The 24,595-nt window shown below is 55.9% G+C and overlaps 3 protein-coding genes and 2 pseudogenes across 3 annotated transcripts; all 5 read right to left on the bottom strand.

The window, feature by feature from the left end:
- LPMP_340460 (proteophosphoglycan ppg3, putative) lies at positions 1-1,989 on the bottom strand (the record flags this gene model as incomplete). The annotated part of the gene is made up of 1 exon (XM_010704170.1): positions 1-1,989. A coding segment is annotated over one exon (1,989 nt), but the record flags the coding sequence as incomplete, so codon positions are not given.
- A 5,440-nt stretch (positions 1,990-7,429) lies between these two features.
- Positions 7,430-12,574, bottom strand: LPMP_340450 (protein kinase, putative; the record flags this gene model as incomplete). The annotated part of the gene is made up of 1 exon (XM_010704169.1): positions 7,430-12,574. The coding sequence occupies one exon, from the start codon at positions 12,572-12,574 to the stop codon at positions 7,430-7,432; it is 5,145 nt and encodes a 1,714-aa protein (XP_010702471.1).
- Positions 12,575-16,070: 3,496 nt separating this feature from the next.
- Positions 16,071-16,294, bottom strand: LPMP_340440 (annotated as a pseudogene).
- A 180-nt stretch (positions 16,295-16,474) lies between these two features.
- LPMP_340430 lies at positions 16,475-17,426 on the bottom strand (annotated as a pseudogene).
- A 4,357-nt stretch (positions 17,427-21,783) lies between these two features.
- Positions 21,784-24,501, bottom strand: GCS1 (generative cell specific 1 protein, putative; the record flags this gene model as incomplete). Its single annotated transcript, XM_010704168.1, has 1 exon — positions 21,784-24,501. One exon carries the CDS (start codon positions 24,499-24,501, stop codon positions 21,784-21,786), a length of 2,718 nt encoding a protein of 905 aa, XP_010702470.1.
- Positions 24,502-24,595: the final 94 nt, after the last annotated feature.

Raw genomic sequence — 24,595 nt, 5'->3', positions numbered from 1 at the left:
GGTGGTGGCGCAGTCAGAAGCGAGTACCTCTTTTTGTGCAGTGATGGTCATGGACACACCTTGTTGTGCTGACCAGACGCTCGGCAAGCAGCCACAGAATCGGTTGTCCTCCAGGCTGGCACGCGTGAGGGCTGTCATATCGTTGTATATTTCGGGGATTGAACCGCCAAGGTAGTTTTTGTGGAGCATCAGTGTTGCTAGCTGCTTTAGTGATCCCCACTGCTCTGGGAGACTGCCGACCATGTTGTTGTTGGAGAGTGAGAGAATCTCTAGGTTCTTCAGACTGCTCCATGAGGCCGGTAGTGTACCTGACGCTCTGGTACTGGCAAGATTGAGCTCGCGAAGAGCTGTCATGTGACTCCACGAGTCCGGCGGGTGGTCTGGAAGTGTGAGGTGCATTAAGTTGAGCACCTCGAGTTTCGCTAGGTGGCTCCAACTCTGAGGGAACATTCCGTTAGTCCACGTGAAGCTCAAATCGAGGTACCTCAGCGCGTCCATGTCACCCCATTCCGAAGGCAGCGTTCCCGACATCGCAGTGTACGCGAAGGACACGTGCTCAAGGGAGTGTAGCGAGGCCCAGCTGGCAGGGTAGTCGCCCTCGACCCACATACTGTGACTGAAATCGAGCTTCGTCACAACCACTTCAGCCGTGTCAACATCTGGAGAAACCTCAGGAACATGACCGAAGAACTCAGTCCCAGTAATTTCCACAGCCACGCCGGCAGGGGTGCAGAGCACATAGGGCCATACGCAGAAGTTCATACACGTCCACAGAGGTTGAAGGTCCTCGATTGTATCTTTGAACGCCTCGAGAAAACTGCGCGTGTTCACTTGTTGGCTTTCGCTGTAAAACGGGATAGGGCCGTCACACTCCAGTGCAGAGCTGCTGCTGGACGGCGCCGAACTGCTGCTTGAAGGGCAGACAGAGGTGATTTCACACATGGCCTTGTCATCGGTGGAATACAGCGTAACATCGACCTTTTTGGTGATCCAGCTTTCCGGCACGCATGTACATTGGCTGAGTTGGAGAGAGATGCGTCGGAGTGCGTTCATCTGACCCCATTCTTGTGATATAATGCCAGTGAATAGGTTACCTATCAATTGCAGGTCATTTAATGCCGACAGACTTCCCCAGGATGCTGGGAGAGTTCCGTAAAGTTTGTTGTTCTTGGCATGAAATACCTGAAGTGACTGCATGGCACCCCAGGATTCCGGTAGGGTTCCCGTGACGTTGGTGTTGGTGAGATTGAGAATGCGAAGGTTTATCAAGCTGCTCCATGACGCGGGCAGAGTGCCTTCGATAGGGTTGTCTTGAAGATGGATCTCTTCCAAGGTGGTGTACTGAGACCAGCTGGCGGGCAGCGGACCACTGATGTTGCTGCCTGCCGCGCGAAAGATACGCAGAGAGCTTTTTTGCTGGGCGGATCGTCCCTTTGCCATGCGGCTGATCGCACCATAGCCTTTTTCCGCGCGGCTTTCGACTGGAGTGCCCCACATCTCTGGCAGCGTCCCCGCGATGCCGCTGGAGGTTAGCACAAACGAAGAGAGCGAGGTAAGTTGATACCAGCTGGCAGGAAGCGTACCCTTCAAGTTGTCACCGTGGCCGAAAAAGGTGAACTCCGTTAGCACAACAGATGGGCCGTCAATGCTCTCGGGGATTTCGGGGAGGCTGCCGCTGAGGGCTCCGGAGTCGAGACGGAGCTTCAAGCCGGCCTTTGTGCACTCTACTCCCTCATGCGCGCAGAAGTTGTTGCAAGTCCACACGGAGGCCAAGGCTGGGATGCTCACCTTCATGGCGTCGAGAAACAGGCGAGTGTGTTCCTGCTGAACGGCTGTGTAGTACGGAACGCGGCTGGCGCATGCGTTGAGGTGCGGCCCATCGGACGCAGAGTGCGCACCCACGCTGGCGAGCATCGAAAGCGTAACGCACAGCAGCGCCGCCACGAGGACGGAGTGCTGGCGCGTGTGCCGGCTCGAACGAGAAGACATGGTGGCTGTGTAGTGATCCTGCCGTAAATAAACGTAAAAAAAAAAGGAAAAAGCGCCGGCGTCGTCGACAGTCACGTCAGTGGGTGGCCACACGTGTGCACAACTTGCCGTTTCTTCCTCCAGAAAGGCAACGATCAGCACAAGGTGAGCAGTTCGACGGTGATGACAGGGTGTATGTAGGGGTGTTAGGGAGGAGAGACAACGGTAAAAGAAAGAAGAACGCACGAGACACGCAAGGCACCCACAGAGAAGCAAGCGAGAGAGATAAGATGAGCGCGCGGGTATGGCTAGAGGAAGGACAACGAGGAAAGCAAAACAGTCGATAATTGGCCCCCGAATCGCTCCCTCAGCCGCTTACAAAACGCCTGTGTCTCCTTGCTTGCTAAGCAGTCCAACGTCTATTCACTTATGTCAATGGCGTTGCCTCCTCCGTACGTTGTGTCGCCGTGTACGACTCGGGTGCCTCTCCCTTTGTCTGGCACTGCTTCCTTCGGCCGTCACACGCTATTCTCCACACCTCCAAGCACGAGGAAGGGCGGAAAAAGAAAAACAGCCGTGACAAGATCAAACCTGCACGCGGACGGACAGAGACACGGGGGAAGAGACTACAAGAAGGTAAACGAGCGAGTACTGACGGTGGGGAAGGAGAGAGAGAGAGAGAGAAGGGAGAGGGGGGATGGGATGGGATGGGATGGGTGGGGGTGGAGAGGCAGAGAAACGAAACAGAAGAAGAAACCAATGAATACACTGACAGAGGACTCACAGAAGAGAGAGAGGGAGGGACGAAGTGAAACGAAAAAGGAGATAAAAGTGATTGACAAGAAATGAGGTGAGGAGGGGGGAGAGTGAAAGTAAGAAAAGAAACACAGAGAGAAACGGATGGAGTGGGGAGAGGGGGGGGGAACAAAGACACTCAACGAAGGAGAAGAGAAATGAAAAATGAGGAAAACAAACGTTGAAGGGAGGGGTATTCACAGATAGGGAGAGAGAAGTGCAGCTTGCCAAGAAAATCCCCCAAAAAGGAGAAACGGAAAGCGTATCAGTGAAGCAAAAATGAGATTCAATTCCTTGCGAGTCGATGCGTTCTTTTTTTTTTTGCTGTTGTTTACTTCGCCCACTCCTGTAGATAAAAAAAAAAAACAAGCGATTGCAACTGCCTTCCTTTTCGTTGTTGTTGTCAAGGAAAAGGGGGAAACGAGAATGAGATAGGGGAGGGGGAGGGGGGTGGTGGGGATACTACGCACTACAACTTTAAAAACAAAAGGCGGCCTTTTTTGTTGTTTGCTGCCAGGTAAATCACTTCGTTTCTTTGTGTGTGTTCTTCGTGCTCTTCTGTTTGCTTTGCCTCCGCGCTTGCCTCGCCTATCACCCTCTCCCTCGATTCTGCGTAGGGAGCAGTCTGTCGCGGGAGAAGGAGGCGCTGGCTTACTAGCTTCAACGAAGACGTCTGAAACGGTGGAGTGAAGTGAGAAAATAATAATAATAAGGGCAAACAGAAATGGAGAACAAAAAGGAAGCAAGTGCGTCGCGCAAGAGTGAGATTAAAAAAAAAAGAGAAAAAATATATCGTCAATGTGAACAACGTAAGACAACCAATCACGGAGCGAAAAGACTCGCTCGTGGGGTTGAATTTTGGCGCTGCGTCCGGGCCTTTTGGAATGAGATCAAATTGTACAACAAAACAAGGGCGAAGGACAGAGCACCAAACAACAACAAAAGAAAAAAGAGGCGCGCAGTCCGCACACACGCACGCGCGCACGTACTCTCTTTCCCGTTTTGCAAGAAGCCAGACACGAAAAGAAAAAAAAGAGAACACACACACACACACGATTCGAACAAAATATGTACACAGGGGTAGTGAGACGCGATGAGAATGAGTGTTCACTTTTTTTTCTTCGCTTTCGTTCGTTGCTCCAGGAAACAAATAAAAGAATGTCAGTAATAAGAATGATAATAACGCAGCCAAACTTTTACTGTCGAGGGGAAGTTAACGGGAAAGAAGGAGAGAGGGCTCGGATACTGATGATGGCGGTGGTGGCGGGCGTAGTGTTGCAGAGAGCGTACACAGGCAATAAGAAAAAGGAAAAGACAAGGCACGCACTTATAGGGTAAAAATACGCTTTTTTTAAGAACTCTTTGCTGTGTTTTCCCCTTTTGAATGCGGAGCTTTTTTTTTTTTGACTGTTCTTCAAATGGTCACACCTCTGTTTGTATGCGTGTGTGTGTGTGTGTGTGAGAGCCTCCCTCTTCCCCTGCAGGCGCAGCTGCCGCGGCCTTTCCCTAAGCGCGGCTACGTGCGTAGGTGCGTGGTAACTTTTTCCCTTTTTCGATTCTCGTTGACACACGGAAGTAAGGCAACACACAAAGAGTCGAAGAAAATGGGGCGAGGGGAGGTGGTAGGGAGGAAAGGAAAGAGAAACAAAAGGAGACAAGAGAGACGCACGTAATACACTATCGCAGACGCAGAGAACGAGAGGGAAAAAAACTGTGTTAAAGCAAAGAGAGAGAGAGGAGGGGGCTAGACAAAGCGAGAGAGCGACAGATCACCAGAAAAGGAAAAAAGAGTATGCAGCGCACAGAAAGAGGGTAAAAGAAAAGAAAAAGATAACCTGGTCTTCACTTTTTTATGAGGTTCGCTTTTTGCTCGCCGGGCCTCTCTTTTGCTTCTTCCTATTCTTTTCCTGACGCTCACGGCGTTGTGTGTGGGTGTGCGCGCTTGTGCGCCGTCAATGAATATGGAGTTATAAGAAGCAAAAGCCGACAATCAGGAGAATAATAAAGTCAAAAGGAAAAAAAAAGAGTATCCAGCGCGCACACAACCACAGCTAAGATTGAAAAAATATGCCGATTATGCACACCAAAAATGCATAAACGCGCAGTGGTAATTGCTGAAGTTGGTCAATGATGGTAGAAAAGGAAGTGAAAAGGCGGAGAAAGGAAAGGGAGAGAGATGGGGTATGTCACATGCAAGGAAGAGCCACGGAAAGGGGGGAAAAAAGGTGGTGATGTATCGATAGGTGTGAGCGTTCTGTTGCGCGAAACGCCACGTCGGAGAGTAGTACGTGACGATGAAGGTCGTGGAGGCACAGACAGAGACACACAGCACACACAGAGAGAGCGAGGCAATCCACACGTATGAGCAGAGCGGATAAGGAAAGAGAGAAAAAGACACCGAGCGAAAGAAAAATAGGAGAGAATAGCTGAAAAGAGTCGAAGAATGAGAAATTAAAACAGCGGATAGGAAGAAAACAGTTGACCGCGAAGACAAACAAACAAACAACAAACAAAAAAGAGAGAGAAGATGCAAGTAAAGAGCAGCAGAAGAGGCTCTACAGCAAGAGGAGGGCAACGACAAGAGTGATGATAAGAGAAGACGAGAGACGCCACAAAGAATAAACGCTAGACGAATACCCTACACACGCACAGCCTCGTAGCTTAGGGAGTTTCTGCTCGCTTATCCTTGTCACCCTTCTCGAATGGCTGCGTGTTTTGCGAAGTCGCCCAAGGCGCTTGTTCGCCTTTTGTATTGGACCTCTCTTTTCTTTGTCCTTTGCGCTTAGGCCTCACCTCACGTGTATTTTGTGTGGTGTGTGGTGTGCCGAGAGTAGGAGCTTTGGTCAAGCGGGAGCGGGTAGACACACACACACGGACACACGTGAGGGGGTAATGTGGCTCGGCGTGGTTACGGTGTCTGATGGCCCGCGATGAGAGAAAGTAGCTGAAAGAGAGGAATCGCCTTTGGCAGGGACAAGGGGTCTCAGAGGCAGCGATCAGGCGGAGAAGGCGTACCAGCACAGCATGTACGACAGCACACGTGCAGAAAAACGCGCGAAAGAGAATGAAAGAGAGAATGTTCAAGAGGAAAAAAAAAATACAGAAAAAGGGAGGAAAACAAAGAGAGCCGGTGTGGGTCTTTTTGTATCGCGGCGGTCTTTATTTGGTCCTCGACGGTCCCTCTCTTCTTCACGTATGGGGTATGGGGGGTATGGGGTGGGGGGTATGGGGTGGGGGGTTTATGGGGAGGGGGGAGGGGTATGGGAGGATTCCAGCAATTACGCCCACAACTCCGCGGGTCACTCGGTTTGCTTGTTCGTTCCTTCTCTACGTGTCCTGTTTCGGTGCCACTCCTCCTCCTCTGTTTGTTGGTTTGTTTTCCCTCCGTTATCTTCTGAGGAAAGCGAGTGGAGAGACGAGAGCGGACGAACAAAACACACGCAGGCAGCAAGAGAAAGAGAGAGAGTGGCGGAGATCGTATGGCGGGGGGGGGGGGGGGAGGGGAGGGGGGCGGCACGCACACGCACGAAGGTAAAAGGTTACAAATATATATAAATATATATTTATATTTTTATATGATTGAAAAGTAGGGCAATGTAGCGAAGCCAAATAAACTAACACTGATGAAATGGTAAAAAGGGAGACAAAAGGAGGGAAAATAAACAGAATAGAGGAGGAGAGACGTAACTCCAGGGTGCGTGCTGCTGCGGTCTGGCCAAATGCAGGAAACACACGCACACACACACAGGCGGACAGACGAAGGGCAGTGAAGGAAGACTGAAAAGCTGCCTTCTCAATATGAGTGCCGATACGCGAGTGATCGTGCGTATGGATGTTTGGTGAGCCAAAGAGGAGCAGGACGATAAAGAAAAGAGAGGTGAGACGTACACGTGAGTGGGTATCGGTGTGTGCCTGTCTGCAATGTAGCCCTCAGTAGCTCTTTGCCTTGATTGCTTCTTATATGCTCAAGGGACACAGCAAGGGGAGACTGGGGGGAGACGGGGTGGGGGGGGGAGGGATACCGCTCACGCCTGATTCAGCGAGACAAAGGAGCTTGCTATGCACAGTTCTTTGCCGAGGCACTACTTGTTGGCTGTACAGTACAAACTTCTCGCCACTGATGTCGCTCGCTTCTTTCGGTTACGCTCGTACTTCTCCTACGCGTGTCGTTACTTCGGTGAAGCGAAGCAAAACAAGAGAAGTAAATACGAGGCGGTTGTGGTGGTGGTGGTGGTGGTGGTGGTGGCCAATAACCACATGCATCACGCGCACACGCGTGTAAAGAGAGGAGGTGCCGAGAAGAGCAGTGGAGAGGGGGAAGGCAGAGAGTAAAGAACGCGTGGTCAGTGTAGCGCACACCGGCAGCACCCTCTCAGAGAGAGAGAGAGAGAGCAGGCGTAGAGGGGGTCGTGCGTGGCGATGTGCGCCATCGACGGCCCAGGAGAGTCACTCCCGAGGGGAGACACCAACCCTGCAGGCACGCTGCCGCGCCAGCGGGTTTCTAACGGCAGCCATCGGCACCGTTACTGCCTTCCTCTAAACTTTCGTTTCGATTGGGGAAGAGTCACAGGAAAAGCTGGCATACAGAAGAACACAAGACGCACGTTGCACATGCCATATTCCGCCACCTTATCCCAGCACACGTACATCATGCTATTTATGGGCCTCACATGAGCTCACTCTCCCCGCACGTCATGGTGTCTTGCATCGCCTGCTCCCGCTCCCTCTCGAGCACATTCGAAATAAATGTTACAGCCTCATGGAAGTCACTTGTCTTGCCACGAATGAGGCGGAACTGCACCATTGTGTAACCCATGCTGGCAGGTGACAGAATAACATCCATGTCACACACGTCATTCATCGCCGCCACCGAGTGAGCGGCCAGGAGGGACGGGGCCACCTGAGTTTGTGGAAACACCTTCGCCGAGGAACTCACATTGGCGTTGTACGGAAGGCTTGATGACACCTCGACGCCCGTGCTTTGCGTCGAAGTAAGCCACGGCGGTGGTGTAAGACGAGCGGCTGCTGCGAATCGAGACGACAAGGACGCACCGGTGCGAGCCGAGGAGTGCCGCAGCGGCCGGGCGCCCTTTGCCGGTCCCCGCGCTGCCGACACCTTCGACCTTTCCTTTCGCTTCTCCGCTTCGCCGAGGGCGGCAGGGTCGGTAGTGTCATGCTGCCTTCGCTGACACACCCCAGCCTTGCCAGCGGTGGTGATTAAACTGTTGTTCTTGGGGCCCCTAGAGGCTGGGTTAGGCGGCTTGACATCGTCCTTGGCCCTCCGCCGCCCGCCAGCCGCCGGTGTGGATGTCAGACCCTCGAGTTCCTCACCCAACCCAAAGGAGAGAGCACCACGGCTGCTGTTGCTATGACTGTCGTCGATGGCGGCGTTCACAATGGGGGAGCTGTTGTGCGAGCAAGAAACGGTACTGTGCGTGTCGTCACCGTTACAGCCCGTGCGGTGCGACACCGGCAAGGGCTGCAGCAAGCTCGAGCGGCAGGGAAGGGCGAGGGAGCGACTCCGATTCATTCCCCTGGCGACAGCGCTCAGTGTCGTCGCCGGGTGTGCAGCGGCGTTGACAGTAGCGCTGGCGCGGTTTGACGAACGAAGAACCGGCACGGTGGTGCTTTGTTGCGACTGTAAGACCAAGACGCTGCGGCCTGTGAGCGTATTGCAGCTCACCTGCTCTGGGCTGAGGAAGTCTGTGGCAGAACCGAGAGAGTTTGCCCGCGAGAGGTTGTGGAGGCTGGCAAGCGGCGGCTGCGTGCATGCAGAGAGCGCACACACGGTGCTTCGATCCGAGGAGGAAACAACAGGGTTATGGGGGAGGGAACCTGGGCTGCTCGTCGCTACTGTGCTGCCTGCTGCGCCGTTGCTAGCGTCTGAGCTGACGGGGCAGCATCGCGACACCGAAGGCGTCGCTGGTTCTGTGCTTGATGCCGTGGTTGCCACTGACAAGGACATCAACGGCGACGTCGTCGTGCGCATCGTGGCTCCCGTTGTCAGCACCGAGGAGCCGAGATACCGAAACGAGTAGATGTTCTCGGTGTTGGAGATTATCTCGCCTGAGTACAACAGCAGCAGTCGCTCCGGCACACTCGTCAGCTTCTCCAATATGACGCCCTGCAGACCAGTGACGAGAAAGCCGTGCTGAATGCACTCGGTTACGTTGCGTGATTGAAACAGTGCGGCGAGGTTCGTGGCAGCAGCCAGCTTGCGACCAAGAGGGTGCTTCAGCAGAATGTCGCTTTTCACGATGCCGCGCACGAAGGAGTCGAAGGAGACGGCGATGGAGGACGGTGACATGGGGGAGTCAGGCGGCGGCAACGAGGTCTGCGAGCCGCTGCAGACTGTGCCACGAGTGGTAGGGATCGTCGTTCCTGTGACAGGGTCAGAGGCGTCGTTCGTGGATGGCAGTGTAGATGAGGTGGCGCCTTGCGGCGTCGTTGTTGAGCTCCGGCCCCAAGTGATCCCTGTCGTGAACGGCAGCGAACGCGCTTTTGCAAACCCCAGAGGTAATGATACCCCAGAGGGGGGCGAGAGGCTCATCGTGGTCGGCGTTGCTCCCCACCGCTGCGAGTAAAAAAAAGCCCGCTTGGGGCAGCGAGTCAGTTCTGTCTCGTGGAAATACTTGATGAAGGAGAGACACTCCTCTTTGTGCACGGGTATGTGGTGCTTTTCAAAGACGCGCTGCACCTGATGGAGCTGAATGACGCCGCGGTGGTTTTCGTCAAGACTGTTGAACGCTGTCCGCAGCTCCCGAATCACCCCCTGCTCAACCGCATCCATCTCCGTTCCGATGATGTTGACCAGCTGAAACTCGCTGCTATGAGTGAAGGGGATGTGAGCCAGGTCTTTGCTCACCCACGCGTCGCGGAATTGCTCGAAGGTGATGCTGGCAGCACTCGCGTCTCCGGTGAAGAGACGCACAAGTTCGTCGACGTCCTCGGTTGGGACGAAATCGCCGTGGAGGGTGGTTAGCATGTCGCGCACCTGGTCTCGTGTGATGCAGCCATAGCCGTCGGAGTCCACCTTTCGAAATGCCGTCTCGAGTACCCGCTCCTCCTCTGGGGTAACGGGGTGATGTGTGGAGAAGTCCAAGAAGTCGCAGGTGGCGAACGTGGGGGTGTCGCGCTGCGGGCCAGAGCTGGGGCCGAGGCCGGGCGCGCTGCCCGGGCGCGCAGATGACCCCGCGCAGAATGAGATGTTGCACGACGGTACCTGCGTAGCAGGTATGCGCATGTCACGGTGGGAGGAGTGAAATAGAGGCGACTCTGCGCGGGCGTTGGCCACGTTGCTGCCAAAAGAGTTCGGCACGTCACGGCTGGTGCTCGCGCAGGCACTTCCGTCGCTTCCGCAGCCGGCGCCGCTCTGTCCGCCGTACCCGTCGGCCGCGAGCCCCGCACCTTTGGCAGACTTTTGAGGGAGAGGGTGCTGCTGCACCGAGTCCGGTGTTGCGCCTCGCAGCGCCTCTATCAGGTCCTTTCGGTGCGGGAAGTCCTTCTCGAGTTGCAAGTCCCGCCTAAACCACTGGTTTACGATGATCTGCTCGATGGTGGGCCGGTCCGTTGGTTCTTGTGCCAACATCTGCATCACCAGCCTCCGCGCGGCCGGCGAGATGCGCTTTACCTCCTCCTCGTCAAAGGCAAACTCGGTCACTTGAATCAAGTGCAGCGTCTCCTCATCATCTCGGCCGTCAAAGGGCAGCCGACCAGTCAGCATGAAGAAAAGAATGACGCCGGCACTCCACAAGTCTTGCTGGAAGGGGTCCACAATGATGGGTTGCAACTTATTGGGCGTCGACGCACTAAAAACCCAGCTACTGGTGTCAGATCGCTGCTGCCGACGGCGCTGGTGATGCTTGTGGTCATGAGTCTGGTGGCAGTGGTGGGAGAACTGCGGAAACGCGCTGCGCGACCTCGGCGCATCCAGCACCGAAGCAGTCATCTGTGGTGCCGGCAGAGCCAAGCGCTGCGCACTGACTGCATCCCTGCGGAATGCCGTGTCGGGAGAGTAAAGGTCATTCGCGTTGACGTCGGAAACGGCAACAATATCCTCCGTGTCCGGATGGCGGGGTGCTGGAGATGTGACGGCAGGTTTCGAGGTAGTTGGGCTGCTGATGGATGGCAAGGGCATACTGGGCTTTGCGGTGGCGGTAGCGCTCGGGTAAGCTGCGATACGCGCTGCTGCCATGTCCACCAACTCGGAGCTCAACGAGGTCGCAAAGGGCGAGGTGGTGGGAGACACGGACGACGATACATCGGAGGATAGCATCAGCACACGTTCTTGAGAGGAAGCGTCGGCGGAGAGATGCCGCAGCGGTTGATGTGCCTCAGATGTGCCTCCTTCCATTTCTCTGCTGTCAGGGAAGCTAGCAGTGCTGCTTGAGCGTTTCAGCTTGGCCGTGGCCTCAGCGCTTGATAGCACGGCTGTCGCTCTCTGCTTCGCTTTCGGTGACTTAGCGTGGCTGCTGCGCGCATGCGAGTCGTGGGCTTGGCGGCCGCCACTGGAGTTGACGCTGCTGCCCATGAGAAATTTTACGAACATGCTAAGCCCCTCCCCGAACCTGTTAAGCCCGCTGGTGGGCGACACTCCCTTGTGCCTGGCGCCGTTGGTGTCGCCGGCGAGACTCTGGGCGCTGCCTGTGCGCCGCAGAGAAGGACTGGGCCGTACCCTTCCCTCCTCCGCCGGCAGCCTCTGTACTGCTTCGGCCTCGCCGGTCGGAGTGATGCGGTGGGACGCGTCAAGGTTGGTGCCGCTACCCTTGACGCTGAATTTGCCGTGTATCTTCCAGCGCTTTGAGGTGGTCAACCCTGCTGCCCTCCGTCGCCATCCTTGCGCGAACGAGACGCTGTGCGACAACGAGGATGACGAAACACTGGAACTGGACGAGGCTGCCACGGTAGGGGCAAGAGGGCAGTGAGCGAGACCCTCCGATTGGTCCTCCGGGATTCCCGATGTCTCTGCCGGCACTGCCATGCTGTCACGCACGAAGGTGAGCTTCCGCTGCTGCGAGGACGCCATCACCGCCTCCGGACTGGTGTAGTGCAGTGTCCCAAACACACACCCATTCCCAGTGGAGTCAAGCAGCGCAGCGTTGTCGCCTGTGACGATTGTCTTCTCCGGGTCGTCGATGTTCTCCTTCGCAACCTTCAAGGAGAAGCCAAAGTCGCAGACCAGGAGACGGCCGTCATTGCTCAGCAGCAAATTCTCTGCCTTCAAGTCCTTGTGGGCGACCCCGTTGCGGTGGCAGTAGTCAATGGCGGAGATCAGCTGCTGGAAGTACATGCGCGCCTCGTCCTCAGAAAAGTAGTTCTTGAAGAGAATCAGGTCAAGCAGCTTCCCGCCTTCCGCCAGTTCCATCATGAAGTAAAAGGCCGTCGTGGAATTCAGGAACTTGTAGAACTTCACCACGTGAGGGTGCTCGAGGGCCTGCATCACCATTGCCTCGGAGATGATCTGCTGCTCAAGGGTATTGGCCAAGGCGGATGCCATGGAGACAGGAACCCCGCCAAGCGGGCACGACTCTGCACCGTCACCTTCCCGCGGTGATGCACCGCCGTATGAGTGGTAGTAAGCGATGGGGTATATACCAGAGGTACTGAAGAGATCTTGCTTCTGCAAAATCTTCAGTGCATAGCGGTCACCCGATGGGAGGTACTTGACGAGGTAGACAGAGCCATACGCGCCTTCGCCGAGGCGATGACCAACGGTGTAGTCACCCAACACCTTCACCTCGTCCTCTAGGTCAAAGGACCCGGTGAAGAAGGAGGTCGCGTTCCAGCTCATCGCTTGCCTAACCAGTTGCATGGCGCTTCAACACTGCTGCTGCAGCAATAGGAGGCAAAGACAACTCTTCCTCACCCATTCCACTGATAAACACACATGCACGCACAGTGGCGGTGCGTAGCTGATGAGTGTGAATGAGCTTAGTGGTGTTATGGTTTTTCCTATGGGGAGGGAGGGAGAGAAATATCTACGATGGAAGAGTAGAGGTGACGGCTGGTTAGCAAAATAAGCAGCAACAAGAGAAGAGTGTTCGTGTGCACGCACCTTAATGTGCTGCGTGTGGCTTGTGGAGGATAGGACGAGGGGGAGAGGAGGGGGGGGGTAGCTTGCTTGGGATGTATTTGCGTCTTTGTGTGTTGTGTCGCTGTTGCGTGTGCCGCAACAGGACGAGTCCGGCAAAAGAAGATGCTGAAAATAACAAAAAAGAAAAGAAAAGCGAAAGAGGCAATAGAAAAACAAACGGTGAATGTGCAGAGGCAACCAAAATAAAACAGAAAACGAAAAAAAGGGGGGGGGAGGGATGGGGATGAGGATGGAGATGGAGATGGAGAGCACAGAGAAAAGACAGGTGGAGTAGCCCGCACACACGTACGACACTCCGACAAGATGGTCCCCACTGCCTCGCGTCTCTTTCCACTTGTGCTTCCTCCTCCGGTCAGCCCTCTGCCTCTGTAAGCGCGTATCTACCTCGGGCAAGCAAAGCTTGACTCCCTGTCACTTCAATCACGCGATGGCGGCGACTTTTGTGAAGGTCAAGCCGTCAAAGACAACGGCAACAAGGGGAGCGAATAAAGCGTGTTACTTAATCACCGCTCTGTCACACTCCCTCTCTCACATTCGGTATGTTGCTGCTCAAGAAGAAAAAAAAGAGAGGCGGCTACGTGGTGAACTGTATGGGTATATCAGACAATGAAGAGCTCGTCGACACAGGCACACGCAGTCACCCAGACGCGCTTAGATGTCCTCCTCCAACAAACCGTGAGGACTGCACAGGGCATACACGCACTGCCGTGTACGCGCGACAGCTGGTGAAGGACACAGGGCAAGGAGGAGAGGCAAACACCGCACACAGACGCGCGGAGACGTACACACACATACAGGGGAGGAGTGAGAGAAAAGAACAACGAGCGGGGTATGAGAACAAGAGGAAAATACAAGAACGAAGAAGTGGACCAATGAAAGAGGAAGAGAGAATGGGTGATAGCATGAAGCGAGAACATTAACACCTCCTTCTTCTGCTCCCTCTCCCTCTCCCACTCTCGCACACCGACCCAGACGCACCTGCCGGAGACGGCGCCACACAACGTTCTCGTATTGTGAGAAACGTGAGCAGAGGCCAACAAACGGCAACGACAGCACGATATGCACTGCCCGATGAGCCTTGACACGAGGTGGGTGGGGGGGGGACGAAGGTACAAGAGTTGGCTGCAAGAGATGGCAGCACGCCGAAGAAAAGCGCGGCGATGCATATATATGTACGAGCCACTCACTCTCCGAGGGTCTCTTTCAGTTTGCTTTCAACTACCGCTTTTGCTCCCTCTTTTCTTGTTAGCGCTGATGCCAGTGATTCGTGCCGGAGCAGAGGCGGTCCACAACAGGGTGGATGTAGCCCACGTCGTCTTCCCACCCTCTCGTTTTCCCTTCCTTTTTTTCCTTCTCACCTTTTAGTGTTCTTTACAAGCGCGCGTGCGTGAGTACGTGTGTATGACGCTTGGTTTGTTTTGACATCACTGCTCCTCCTCACAGCTTCCACACATGTTGACCTGTTGTGATGTACGTGTGTATGGTGGGCACCGCGAGAGACGCGCTGTTTTGCCCTTTCCTTCTCGCACACTCGTCTCCTCCCTCAAAGACATTTGCGCCCCCCTCTGCTCTGCTCGGCGCCGCTTAGCTGTCACGGGTTTGCCGGTATAAACAAAGAAACAGGTGACTAGAAGGAGACAGCCACTGCACTGCCTGTGTCCTGGGCGCATAGGCGTCGTGCGCATTTGAGCCCCTTTGCAGACGCACTCGAGGAGGAGTGGAAGGAGAGGACGAGGAGGGAAGAAAGGCACTGAGAGAAACGAAAAAAAGAAAAGAAAAGCGAAAGAGATCGGCAGAGAAACGAGAATGTTGTGAAGAGCCGCAAAGTCGCCTCCCCTCCAAAAAAAAAAAAATAGCAGCAGCAGCAGAGATATGCTGAGGGCGGGTGGTGGAAACAAGGCGAACAAAAGGCGAAGAAACTCCAGGAAAAGAGTCAGCAGGTGCGAATTTGCACAATTACACGTCGGGGACCACAAGAGGGGTGAAAAGAGAGCTTCCTTTGCGTCCATGTGTCGCTTCCTCCCTTCACGAGCAAGATGGTGATGCGCGCCACCAGCTGAGGATATGTAGCACGCACAGAGCGGAGGGAGAGAGAGGGGGGAGGAGCGCACCAGAACAAGCAGAAATAATAAAAAGAAAACGGAGAGCGGTGGAAGATGTGAGAAGGGGGAGAGAGGAGGGGGGAAAGGAGGGGGGCCGGGGATAAAAGGGCATGTGGATGGCAAAGAGGAGATCACGTGAAAAGAGAAGAAATAACCAAGAGAAGCAGCCAACACGAAGCAGAGAGGGGGGAAGTTGGGGGCAGCGGTGTACAAAGAGGCTGAGGTAACTGAAACAAAAGACAAGGCGCAAGATGGCAACCGCTCACTTTCCTTCACTTCGTGCGCTTCTTCTCGGTTTGTATGGTTGGATAGTGGGGATGGGCGTCTCAGCTGACTTGCAAAAAAGAATAGGTGGTGGTGGTAGGCATCGGTGAAGGAAGAAAGAGGGGGGTAAGAGGAAGAAGTACGCACGCAAAGCCGGCGCCACAAAATGAAAAGTGAAAGAGAGCCAACTGCGCTCACTAACGCGCAAACGCGCCGATTAACTGATACCGATACACGCACCTACTTCAGAAGCGAGAAAGAAAAATGCTACTCAAAAACAAGGCGACAAACAGGAAGAAGAAAAAGCAGTCACAAGCATATCTGCATGTTTGTCTACACATCTGTGCGGATGAGCGAGTTGCAGTGTGCTTCCCTGAGTCTTCCCTCAGCCTTCTCTTTCCTTTCGTGGCGTGTGGACCAGCGTCGCCCCGCCCCCCGCTGGCAATTCCTGTGGGTGCATAAGTAGCAGCTTACGCACAGAGCAAAAGGGGAGGCGAGTACGAAGGGACGTAGTAGCGCCAAAGAATCGTATTTGATTTTGGTTTTTTGGCTTCCCGCGCACAACATAATGGGCAGTGCGTCTTCCACCGATGAGATGTGGAATGGGGAAAGGGGAGGAAAAAGCATGGCAGAAGAGAGCAATCATGGTTCGCTGATGAGTGCTGCAAGCCACAGGAAGGACGCGCAGGCAGTGGCACGTAACCGCGGTGCTGCTGCACGCTGCCCTCGGGCCGCATTTTCCTACCCTTGCGTAGAGGCACCGACGACAGCGCGCAAGGGACATCCGACGCTGAATCACCTATGGGTGAGTGCCTGGCTTCCTCTCCTTTTACACTGTGGTCCCTCCTTCAGCTTGGATGAGTTCGTGTCCATATTTTGTGTGACTTTTTGATCTGCCCACTCTTTGATGTCGCTGAGAAGTACAACAACAACACAACGAAGGCACTTGAGGAGTGAGAGCCATGAAAGCAAGCGAGCACACTTACCACCGTACCAACGACGTGTGCGACATCCACGACGCATCTCCTTCGCCAAGGTACGCCATTGGCGGCTCTTGGATGGCGCCGTACGGGGCTAGTCGGAGCAGAGAGTCGTCTGTATATGGCGAGGCATCCACAGCGATTCCCTCTCACCTGGTGTCTGAGTTGTACGACCACACGGCCAGCGCCGCCACAGGCGTACCATGATGCACCCCATCTCCATTCCGCATAGAGAGGCGACGGCCGCCATGTACCCGAAGAGCGTGCCGAATTCAAAGACGAGGTGGCACTCGTGGAATACGAAGCGCACGGCGGTGAGAAGGGCGTTGAAGAGGATCCGCCACAAAAGCTGCGTCTGGGTCAGTGCCCCACGGAGACACACGCACCACCAGAGCCGACGCCGCAACTGCCTCGAAGTCGCCGTCGGGGATGAGGAGAGCGGTGGCCGCACCATCGAGCCCTCCTCTGCCAAGGGGGCACACTATTTCACGTTCCACCAGACAGGAGCTGCGAGAGCGGTGGCCATCTTCATGAGACTGGTGTCGCTTAAGTGCGGCGGTGGAAACCTTCTTGAAGGGCAAGTGCGCTACCGGCAGAGGTACAATCCCTGCGGCGGGGGCGCTGCCGTTGCAGCCACGACGCGCCGTCGTGTCTCTAACCTGCACCCCCGCTGTCGTTCCTGTTGCCTTCGAGGCCGTTTCCCAGTGACCGAAGTCGGTCTCGCGCTTTGACTTACTTGGCAGCGAGGCATGTAGCGCTGCCGGCCGACCAGTGAGGAGCGAGCTGGGGTGCGGGTGTAGGTAGCTGCGACTATGGGAAGTCACAAAGAAAACCAAGTGCCCATTGGTGAAGAGAAAGGTGTAGAGCACCTGAGAGGAGCGCAAAAAGTACGTCAAACAGTATGACACCAGCGAGAGCCAATCCACAGCCATGGAGACCTTCTCCTGGAGGGGGGGGGGAGAGGCGGCTGAGAAGGATAAGCAGCGGGTCTGCGACAGCAGACGAGGAGAACGACGCCGGAAAGGCGCTAGCCTCGGCTGCAACGTCCATAGCAGCAGCACTTGCACTCTCTTCGGACCTCACGTACACAACGGCGTTGTCGTCATCGGCGCCGTGTGAGCCGCGTTGAGGCGAACCAAACTCTCGCTCGGCGAAGACGACGAGGGGGGTAGCAGATATAACCAGCGGCGAAGCCCTCGACACGCTGCCATTTCGATACTGCATCCCATCATCAAGCTCGCCTGCTGGAGCAGAAGCCTGCCGCCATGCGCGAAAGCCCAGTGATATGGAGGGTAAGGCCAATCAAAGGCACTTCGCTCGTGTGCAGTAGAACTGCGGGCGGCGGTGAGGGTTCTGGTGGGTTTAAGCGAGCGATGGCCTCATCGAAGCCGCAGCCTCTCTGCCTATGTAGTGGGGCACTGCATTCCTTGATAGACACGCACATAGGCAATGCAGAGTACAGGTCGATAAGGAGGAGGAGGAGGAGCGACGAGTACTCAGGAGTCCCCCCGCAAGGAAAGAGGCGCGGTGAGAGCCGAAAAAAAAGACAAAGGGAGGGGTGCGGCAGGGATGTACAGTGCGCTAGCACCGCCGCTAGCACACCATCACACCACCAATATGCTCTTCTCTTTTTTTTTTTCCGTGGGCACGTGTGCAGATCAACGCGCAGAGTTCGATGCGACAAGTGCGCAAAGGGAGAAACCCCAAAGCGGATAGACGAGTGTGTGTTGTGGTGGACGGTCAACTGCCCAGGCAGACACACAGTCACTCCAACAAGAAAGCGGAGGGACTTGTGCTTCTCTTTCCCTCCGGAGGGAGACAGACAAAGCAGCCAAAACAAAGCCGTGATGACGAGAGAAAGAGGGGGAGAGGGGTGTGGGCAGGAGATGAGAAAGAAAGGGGAATGAGAGGTTTTGTGTATTTCATGTGTAGAGACGAAGATCTACGGAGACACAGACGTGACTGGTTGACGTCCAGGCGCACATCGGACTTGCAGATACCTCCACGGCAAGAGGATGCTGAGGCACGCCACAGTTGCCTTTTTGACTGCGTCTTCCCCGGATGTGTATCTATACCTCTTTTCCCTTGTGATCATTTCATGAGTTCCGCATGTTTGTCGGCGAGTGCCGATTCCAACAAAATGACTGTCAACAAGTGTGCTGGGGTGAGGATGTCCCGGCCCACGTCCGAGACCTGCGTGGGACCGATGCGCTTTACCGCCCCCCCTACCTGTGTTCATGTGCAGCGCACTCAATGACGCCTACGGGTGACTCAGCGATGGGTTCGGGGATAAGAAGAGGCGGCAGGCGACATTCGGAGAAGAGGGGTGCGTCACGTCGCTATCACCAGCTGCCTCCATCTGTGCGCCACCATCAGACGCCACGATCGGTGAGCAACCTGGTATACTACCGAACAGTGGAAGAGCTGCGCAGGAGCGCATCGATGACCCAATGCTCAATAGCGTCTCGCTGAAGTCGGACAACTCCGACGCTGGCAGCGGCGCGCCGTTGTGGAGGTCGTCTCTGCGCACCATCGAAGGAACTGTAGGGTGATTGGGACAGGAGGACTGCGGTGAAAACTGGTCACCATAGTGGGCGAGGTAGTAGCTTAGGTAGTCATCTGAGGTGAACCTAAAGCGGGTCGCTACACTATCCGTGTGTGTGCCACTGCCGGCGCCACAAGGGCGCTGAGCATTAGCTGATTGCAGGGCAGCAGCAGCGCACGTAGAGTAGGAGTGGGTGCCGTGCAGGTCCGCTTCTACCATAGGTGCGTCAATGGAAGAGCTTGTGGACAGTAAGGCACACAGGTGCCCGTGGCCCATGTTTTGGGTGAAGGCCTTGCAGTCTTGTCGAGTGCCGCCGTAGATGTCCACTCTCCGCCGGCGGTGAACGCGAACCTCAAACAGTGCCGATGGCGCGCGGGCCGCGGCGCTCACTCTTTCGCTGCGTCGCTGGGCCGCGAGTGGGGAGTACGACGCAAAGGATGACGACGCAGAGAGCAGATCCGTAGCACCGGACGAGGATAGTGCAAGAAACGAGTCTGGTGACTCGGCTACGTGGACTGGTGGAGCAGCACACAAGCGCCCCTCCCGCTCCGTCTGCGGAGTTGAGCGACTATCAGTAGCTGGCGCTACTTGGCAGCTTCTCTCCAGCCCTGCAAGCAGGGCAGCGTACTTAGCGTCTCTGGAGGAGTGCGACGGTGTCGTCATTGCACACGGCCGGGAGCTCATTTGTCAGGAAGGAAGGGGGGCTCTAAGTCTACTTCGAGACACCGCACAAAGCGTTCCCGCACGCAGAACCACAGCCACTACTCGGGTGCTTCGGTGTATGCCCGCGTCTATGGGTGTGTGGGCCTACGCGTAACGGCGGAGGCAAAGGTAAAAAGGGAAACGAGAGGGTGAACTTTCGAGGCGTGCGAAGGGGGCACCTAAAGAACCGGTCCGACTTTCATTAATGCAGCGCGTGGAGCGGTGTCAAGGTGGATCTATAATCAGCCATGCGTTATACACCAGTCGCTCTCTCTCTATCGATGTGTGTGTGTGTATGAGTATATCTAGGCGTATGTGCCTTGAGCGAGGTGTGCGTCTCTCTCCTTCACTCTATCAGCCTAGGAGTGGAGAGAAAGGAGTGCAGACCACAGCAGCCGAGCATCGCGCGTCCGTTGCCAGATGAGGTGAAGAGAGGAAAGGCACAAAGAAGAAAGAAACAACTGAGAGAGGGAGAGAGCAGCAATCTCGCATACGGGACATTCACCGCCCGCGAAACGCCTCCAGGAGGGAGGAAGAGGGGCTTGTAGATGCGCGTGGACTTGCTACACACTAAAGAACACATACGACGGCAGGCGAAGAGCCTTTTGTCTTGCTATCCCACGTGGCAACAACGAAAAGGTCACTGCATCTCTGTGTATAGAGAGGGAAATGCAAGAAGGGGCGGTGATGTCCAGCTGCGAAGTGATGCGCACGCGGGTTCCTCTTCCCAGTGGGAAGACAGGAGTCGCATTGCTGTCTCATGTGTGTGTAGGTGGGTGGGCCTTCATTCCATCCACCACCAGTTTGCCAATCACAGAGACCCACACGAGCGGTACAAGTATAGACGTGTGTGAGCTAACCTGTAGATGTATAGCCTGTCCGCGTCGAAATCTGCCCCCTCCCCCCTTCTCTCTCTCTGTGCGTGTTGTCCTTTGTGTGGCTTTATGGGCGTTGCTGCTTTTTTCCCCTCGTGCCGCTACATTGCTGTCAGTCTCGATGTCGTACCCGCGTGGAGAGACAAAGAAAACTACGAGAACACGTCGACTGAGGAAAGAGATGGCAAATCGGCAAAGGTATAGCTGCTTCGCTCCTTCCTGGACCAGGCACGCCACCCCGACACGTAAATCATAACGCCAACAACAGCATGGCGATAACGATTGTCTACGCACAGGGAAGGGGGAGAAGGAGGGGCAGAGACGAAGGGATACACGATGGTAAAGGCAAGGGAGAGAGAAAGAGAGAGAGAGAGACACCGAACATAAAGAAACTGGAAAGCACCGGGGAGAGAGGGACACACCCATACAGGCCAAGAGAGAATATACAAAGAACTGAGCGTCAAGAGACACACAGGATGAAGTCAAAAGCGAAGGAAAGGGGAATTAAAAAGGATGAAAAGATGGAGGTTAAGTGCAAAACATGCGAGAGTCGGTTCTTTCCACCTCAGCATTGCCCTGATCATCTCCACAGAGGGAGAGGGAGACAAGCAGACTGCGCTTGTGTGTGTGTGTGTATATGGGGGAGGGGGAGGGGAGTGAGAGCCGCTGCCCGCAGTGGAGAGCAGAGGGGGGTACAAAAAGAGCGCACGTTAATGTGTGTGGGTGCGTTCCTGGGTTTCTTTCATGGGAAAGCGGGAGAGAGAAAGGGAAGGGAAGGCTATGGAAAAGCAGCAGGGAGGGGGGGAAGAGGCGAGAGAAAGAGGGGGATAAGAAGGGGGATATGAGGAGGTACAAAAAGAATGGCAGAGAGGAGAAAAAAGGGCACGAGGGACAAACGAAAACAAAAGAAAAACAAAGAAGAGCGCGCGCTCACCCACACGCCGGCTCGTCAACGAACGAAAAAAAAAATATCGAGCTGTGAGCCCCTGCAGCAGAGTCAAACAAACAAGGCGCGAAGAGAGCGACGCATCTTCGGCTTGTTTGCCCTGTGGGCGGTGGGGCGCGTGTGTTTGGTTAGCAGAAACAAATAAGAGCGAGAGAGCTGGTGGGGAACGTGTGGATATGTAGTGTACATCGCACACCCATGGACCAGGCAAGCGTGAAAGCGTCAAAAGCAACAACGGATATAAAGGAAAAGCACACACTGGGAGAATGTGTGGATGTGGAGGAGGGGGGGGGGGCGCGGGCGAGTGAAGATGAAAAAGAAAAATGAGGCACAGTAGCGGCTGTCACAGGGTGGGAAAAAGGGAGGCGCGCACACATCAGAGTGATCCCTGCCTCTACATGCGTGTGTGTGGGTGACAGCTGTGCAACGGCGCACGTATCGGGGGTGAATGGGGTGTCTCACTTAAAAGAGGTGGGGTGTGTGACGCACAGCGAGAAGGGCAGAACGAAGCTGCTACAGGTACGGTGCGTGCACCTCAGGAAGTGGCGACTGCCGCAGTGTCGATGCCCAGCTGCGCCGAAACGCGCGGGGGGTGTTGTCGCCTTCATTCTGCGGCGAGCCTTCTTGTGTGGAGCGCGAAGGGGTAAGCGGGGAGATGGATTCCACGTTGTCGCGCACCCCCCATTCTTCACCATGCCGACTGGCTGAACAGACCGACGGCGCCACGGAGACGAAGCTGCCGCTGGGGGAGTATGGCGGGAAGGCCTGCGCCGCACGCAGGTCCTCCTCTGGAATGGCGGTCCCCTCGTTGTTGTACGGGCACCACCCCAGTGGCGGCATTGGTGTGGGCGGTTGCAACACCGATGGTGGCGACGGAAGGTGCTGAGGAAGCGCAAAGGATCCCGTTGGCGACGCCGCGTAGTACATCGAGGTCGGAATGTACATCATGGCCGGTCCTGGAGGTGGTATAGGACTGGCTGGTGTCGCGGTCCGCGGCGGTGCGTCGACGCTGTCGCTGTTGTCGCGGTCAGTCCGGCGAAACGAGCTAGCGGCGCCACTCCGGTCGTGCCCCTTCGAGCAGCTTCTCAATCGGCTCGCCTCATCCTTCGGCTCCACTCCGCTGCTGCCGCTGGGGTGGTGGCGACGATGTTGCCGGTTCAGGAAGTAAAAACAGCAGCAGAAGATGTGCCGGAGCCAAATCGCGCACATCACCGCGGCGGTGAGCAGCAGGTACACAAAAAGGTACAGCAGAGTGAGCTGCCAGCACCGTCGCTGCACTGCACACGCAACATCAAGCGTGCGGCACTTCGAGCACGACGCAGCCGAGGACGCCTCTGTTGTGCCGCCGTCGGGGTTCGCCGAGCCGCCCTGGGTGCCGTTGTGGAAGCTCGTCGAGGACACCTTCCAGGACACTGTGCGAAGGTCCGTAATGACCTCCTGCGCATTCCGCAGCACCACCATGCAGCTGGCGTTCTCGGAGGCGTAGGAGTCTTGCATGTAAACATTGAAGGCTACGGTGGACTGCTGCTGCGCGGCAAGGGAGAGCGTCTGTGCCGTTATCGGAAAGACACCGTCTGAGCAGCTCGATGTGCCAACGACGACACGCCCAGTCACCGATGCTGCGTTCCGCACCACCACTGTCATGACGCCATCTTTTGTGCTCGCCTCGAGTACGGGCTTGTTGAGCTCAGCAGAGACAATCTTGCCGCTGGCGAGCCCGACAGTGTACTCGAGGTCGTCAGCGCTGATGGTGATGCTCAGCATCGTCGCCGCGGGGGAGGTGGCACGGTAGGAGATGTACGGCGACGCAACAGCGTCACGCTCCAGGTGGAAGTCGCCAAAGCTGGTGGCCATGTACTGCCCCTTGTTTCCGGAGGCGATGCGCTCTAGATCGGTGGTGCGGTAGTCCTCCAGCTGGGAGTTGAGACAGCTGCCGGGTCGCAGATTGCATTTGTTGCCTTGCGAGGCGAAGGCCTCGTAGGACACGCCGACCTTGTCGCACTCGCGCCCGTCGAGAGTGACGAGATTGGTTGGCAACAGCATCCACTCCGCTGCCCCGGCCTGCACTCGCTCGTCGTTGGGCGGGATAGCTGGGGCAAAGAGCATGCGCGACGTAAGATCGAGGGGTTGGACGATGGGGGCATAGTTGCCCAAGACGCGAGCCATCACGTCCCATTCTTCACCAGCCGTCTCGCCATTGCTTGACGGCGAGAGATGCATCACAACCTTCTGTGTCACAACCTTCTCAGCCGAGCCCGCGCCGCCGCTTACAGAAACGTTGCGAGACAAAGTCAAGTTCACTGTGTACCACGTCACGTAGCCGCCAATCGTGTACCCGCTGTACCACCGCTTTGTAAAGCGCAGGCATGAGGCGGTCGTGTACCTGTCAAAGATGTTGCACCCCGCGTTCGCGCGCGCGTCGGGGAGGCACAAGCCAAGCGTCTGGCACATGCTGCAGTCACAGCAGAAACCCTGCGAGTACAGAATAGGCTTTCCCGCGGCGTCGTGGGCTATCCCGCACGTCGCGGTGTTTGTGTCGAAGTCCGCGTTGCACTGATTCAGCAGACTCCCCTTTACCGTCGCCTCGTAGGGCTTCGTGTTGTAGTTCTGCACGTAGAAAAGCGGGTAGCGGTAGCGCACGGCGCTACGGCTGGTTGTGATGCGTATCGGCGAGAACTGAACGGCTGTGCCGTTCTTGATCGTCATATCCGTTGCCGAGTTGAGAAAAAGTAGGGACTCCTCATCCGGCAACTGCCCTCCCTCAACCGTCACCGTCACGACCATCTTCTTCTTGCAGTTGATTTTCTCATCTCCTGAGTCCGAGCAGTACGAGATCAGCGAGGATGAGGCGAAGGCGGCACGCGCGGGTTGGGCAAGCCAGACGAGGAGGAACACCCACAGCAGAGCGACATAGACCGTCCCATGCACGACAGCGTGGCGGCGCAGTGGAGGAGAGCGGCACAGTGAACAGCGCGGCGGTGCTGCCAAGTACGTGCGCACGGTTTCGTGCGCCATACCACACGCCCACAGGGTCATCACCACAAGTCCACCCTTGCTCGCCGGCATCAACGCGACCAGAGCCAATGCTAGCGCGAGGCATCCGCACACGGTGGCCAGAGACGTGAGACGTGACGACGGCAGCACGCCGCTCTTACCGTCTTGCGCGCTGTGAACTCGATGATGCAACATCGCGTTCTTAGTCACCATCGAGTGGGGTGTCACGATGTACATGCGGGGGCACCAATGTCACGAGTCCAGCCGTCACGAAGGTTTCAACGCACTGCAGCGGGGGTGCAGCCGCCAGTGGAGGAGAGAAGGCGTGCGA

This window comes from Leishmania panamensis (genome assembly GCF_000755165.1).
Source record: "Leishmania panamensis strain MHOM/PA/94/PSC-1 chromosome 34 sequence".
Classification (NCBI taxonomy): domain Eukaryota; phylum Euglenozoa; class Kinetoplastea; order Trypanosomatida; family Trypanosomatidae; genus Leishmania; species Leishmania panamensis.
The sequence above is the reverse complement of the archived record's forward strand: the minus strand, read 5'-3'. Positions and strand labels throughout refer to the sequence as shown.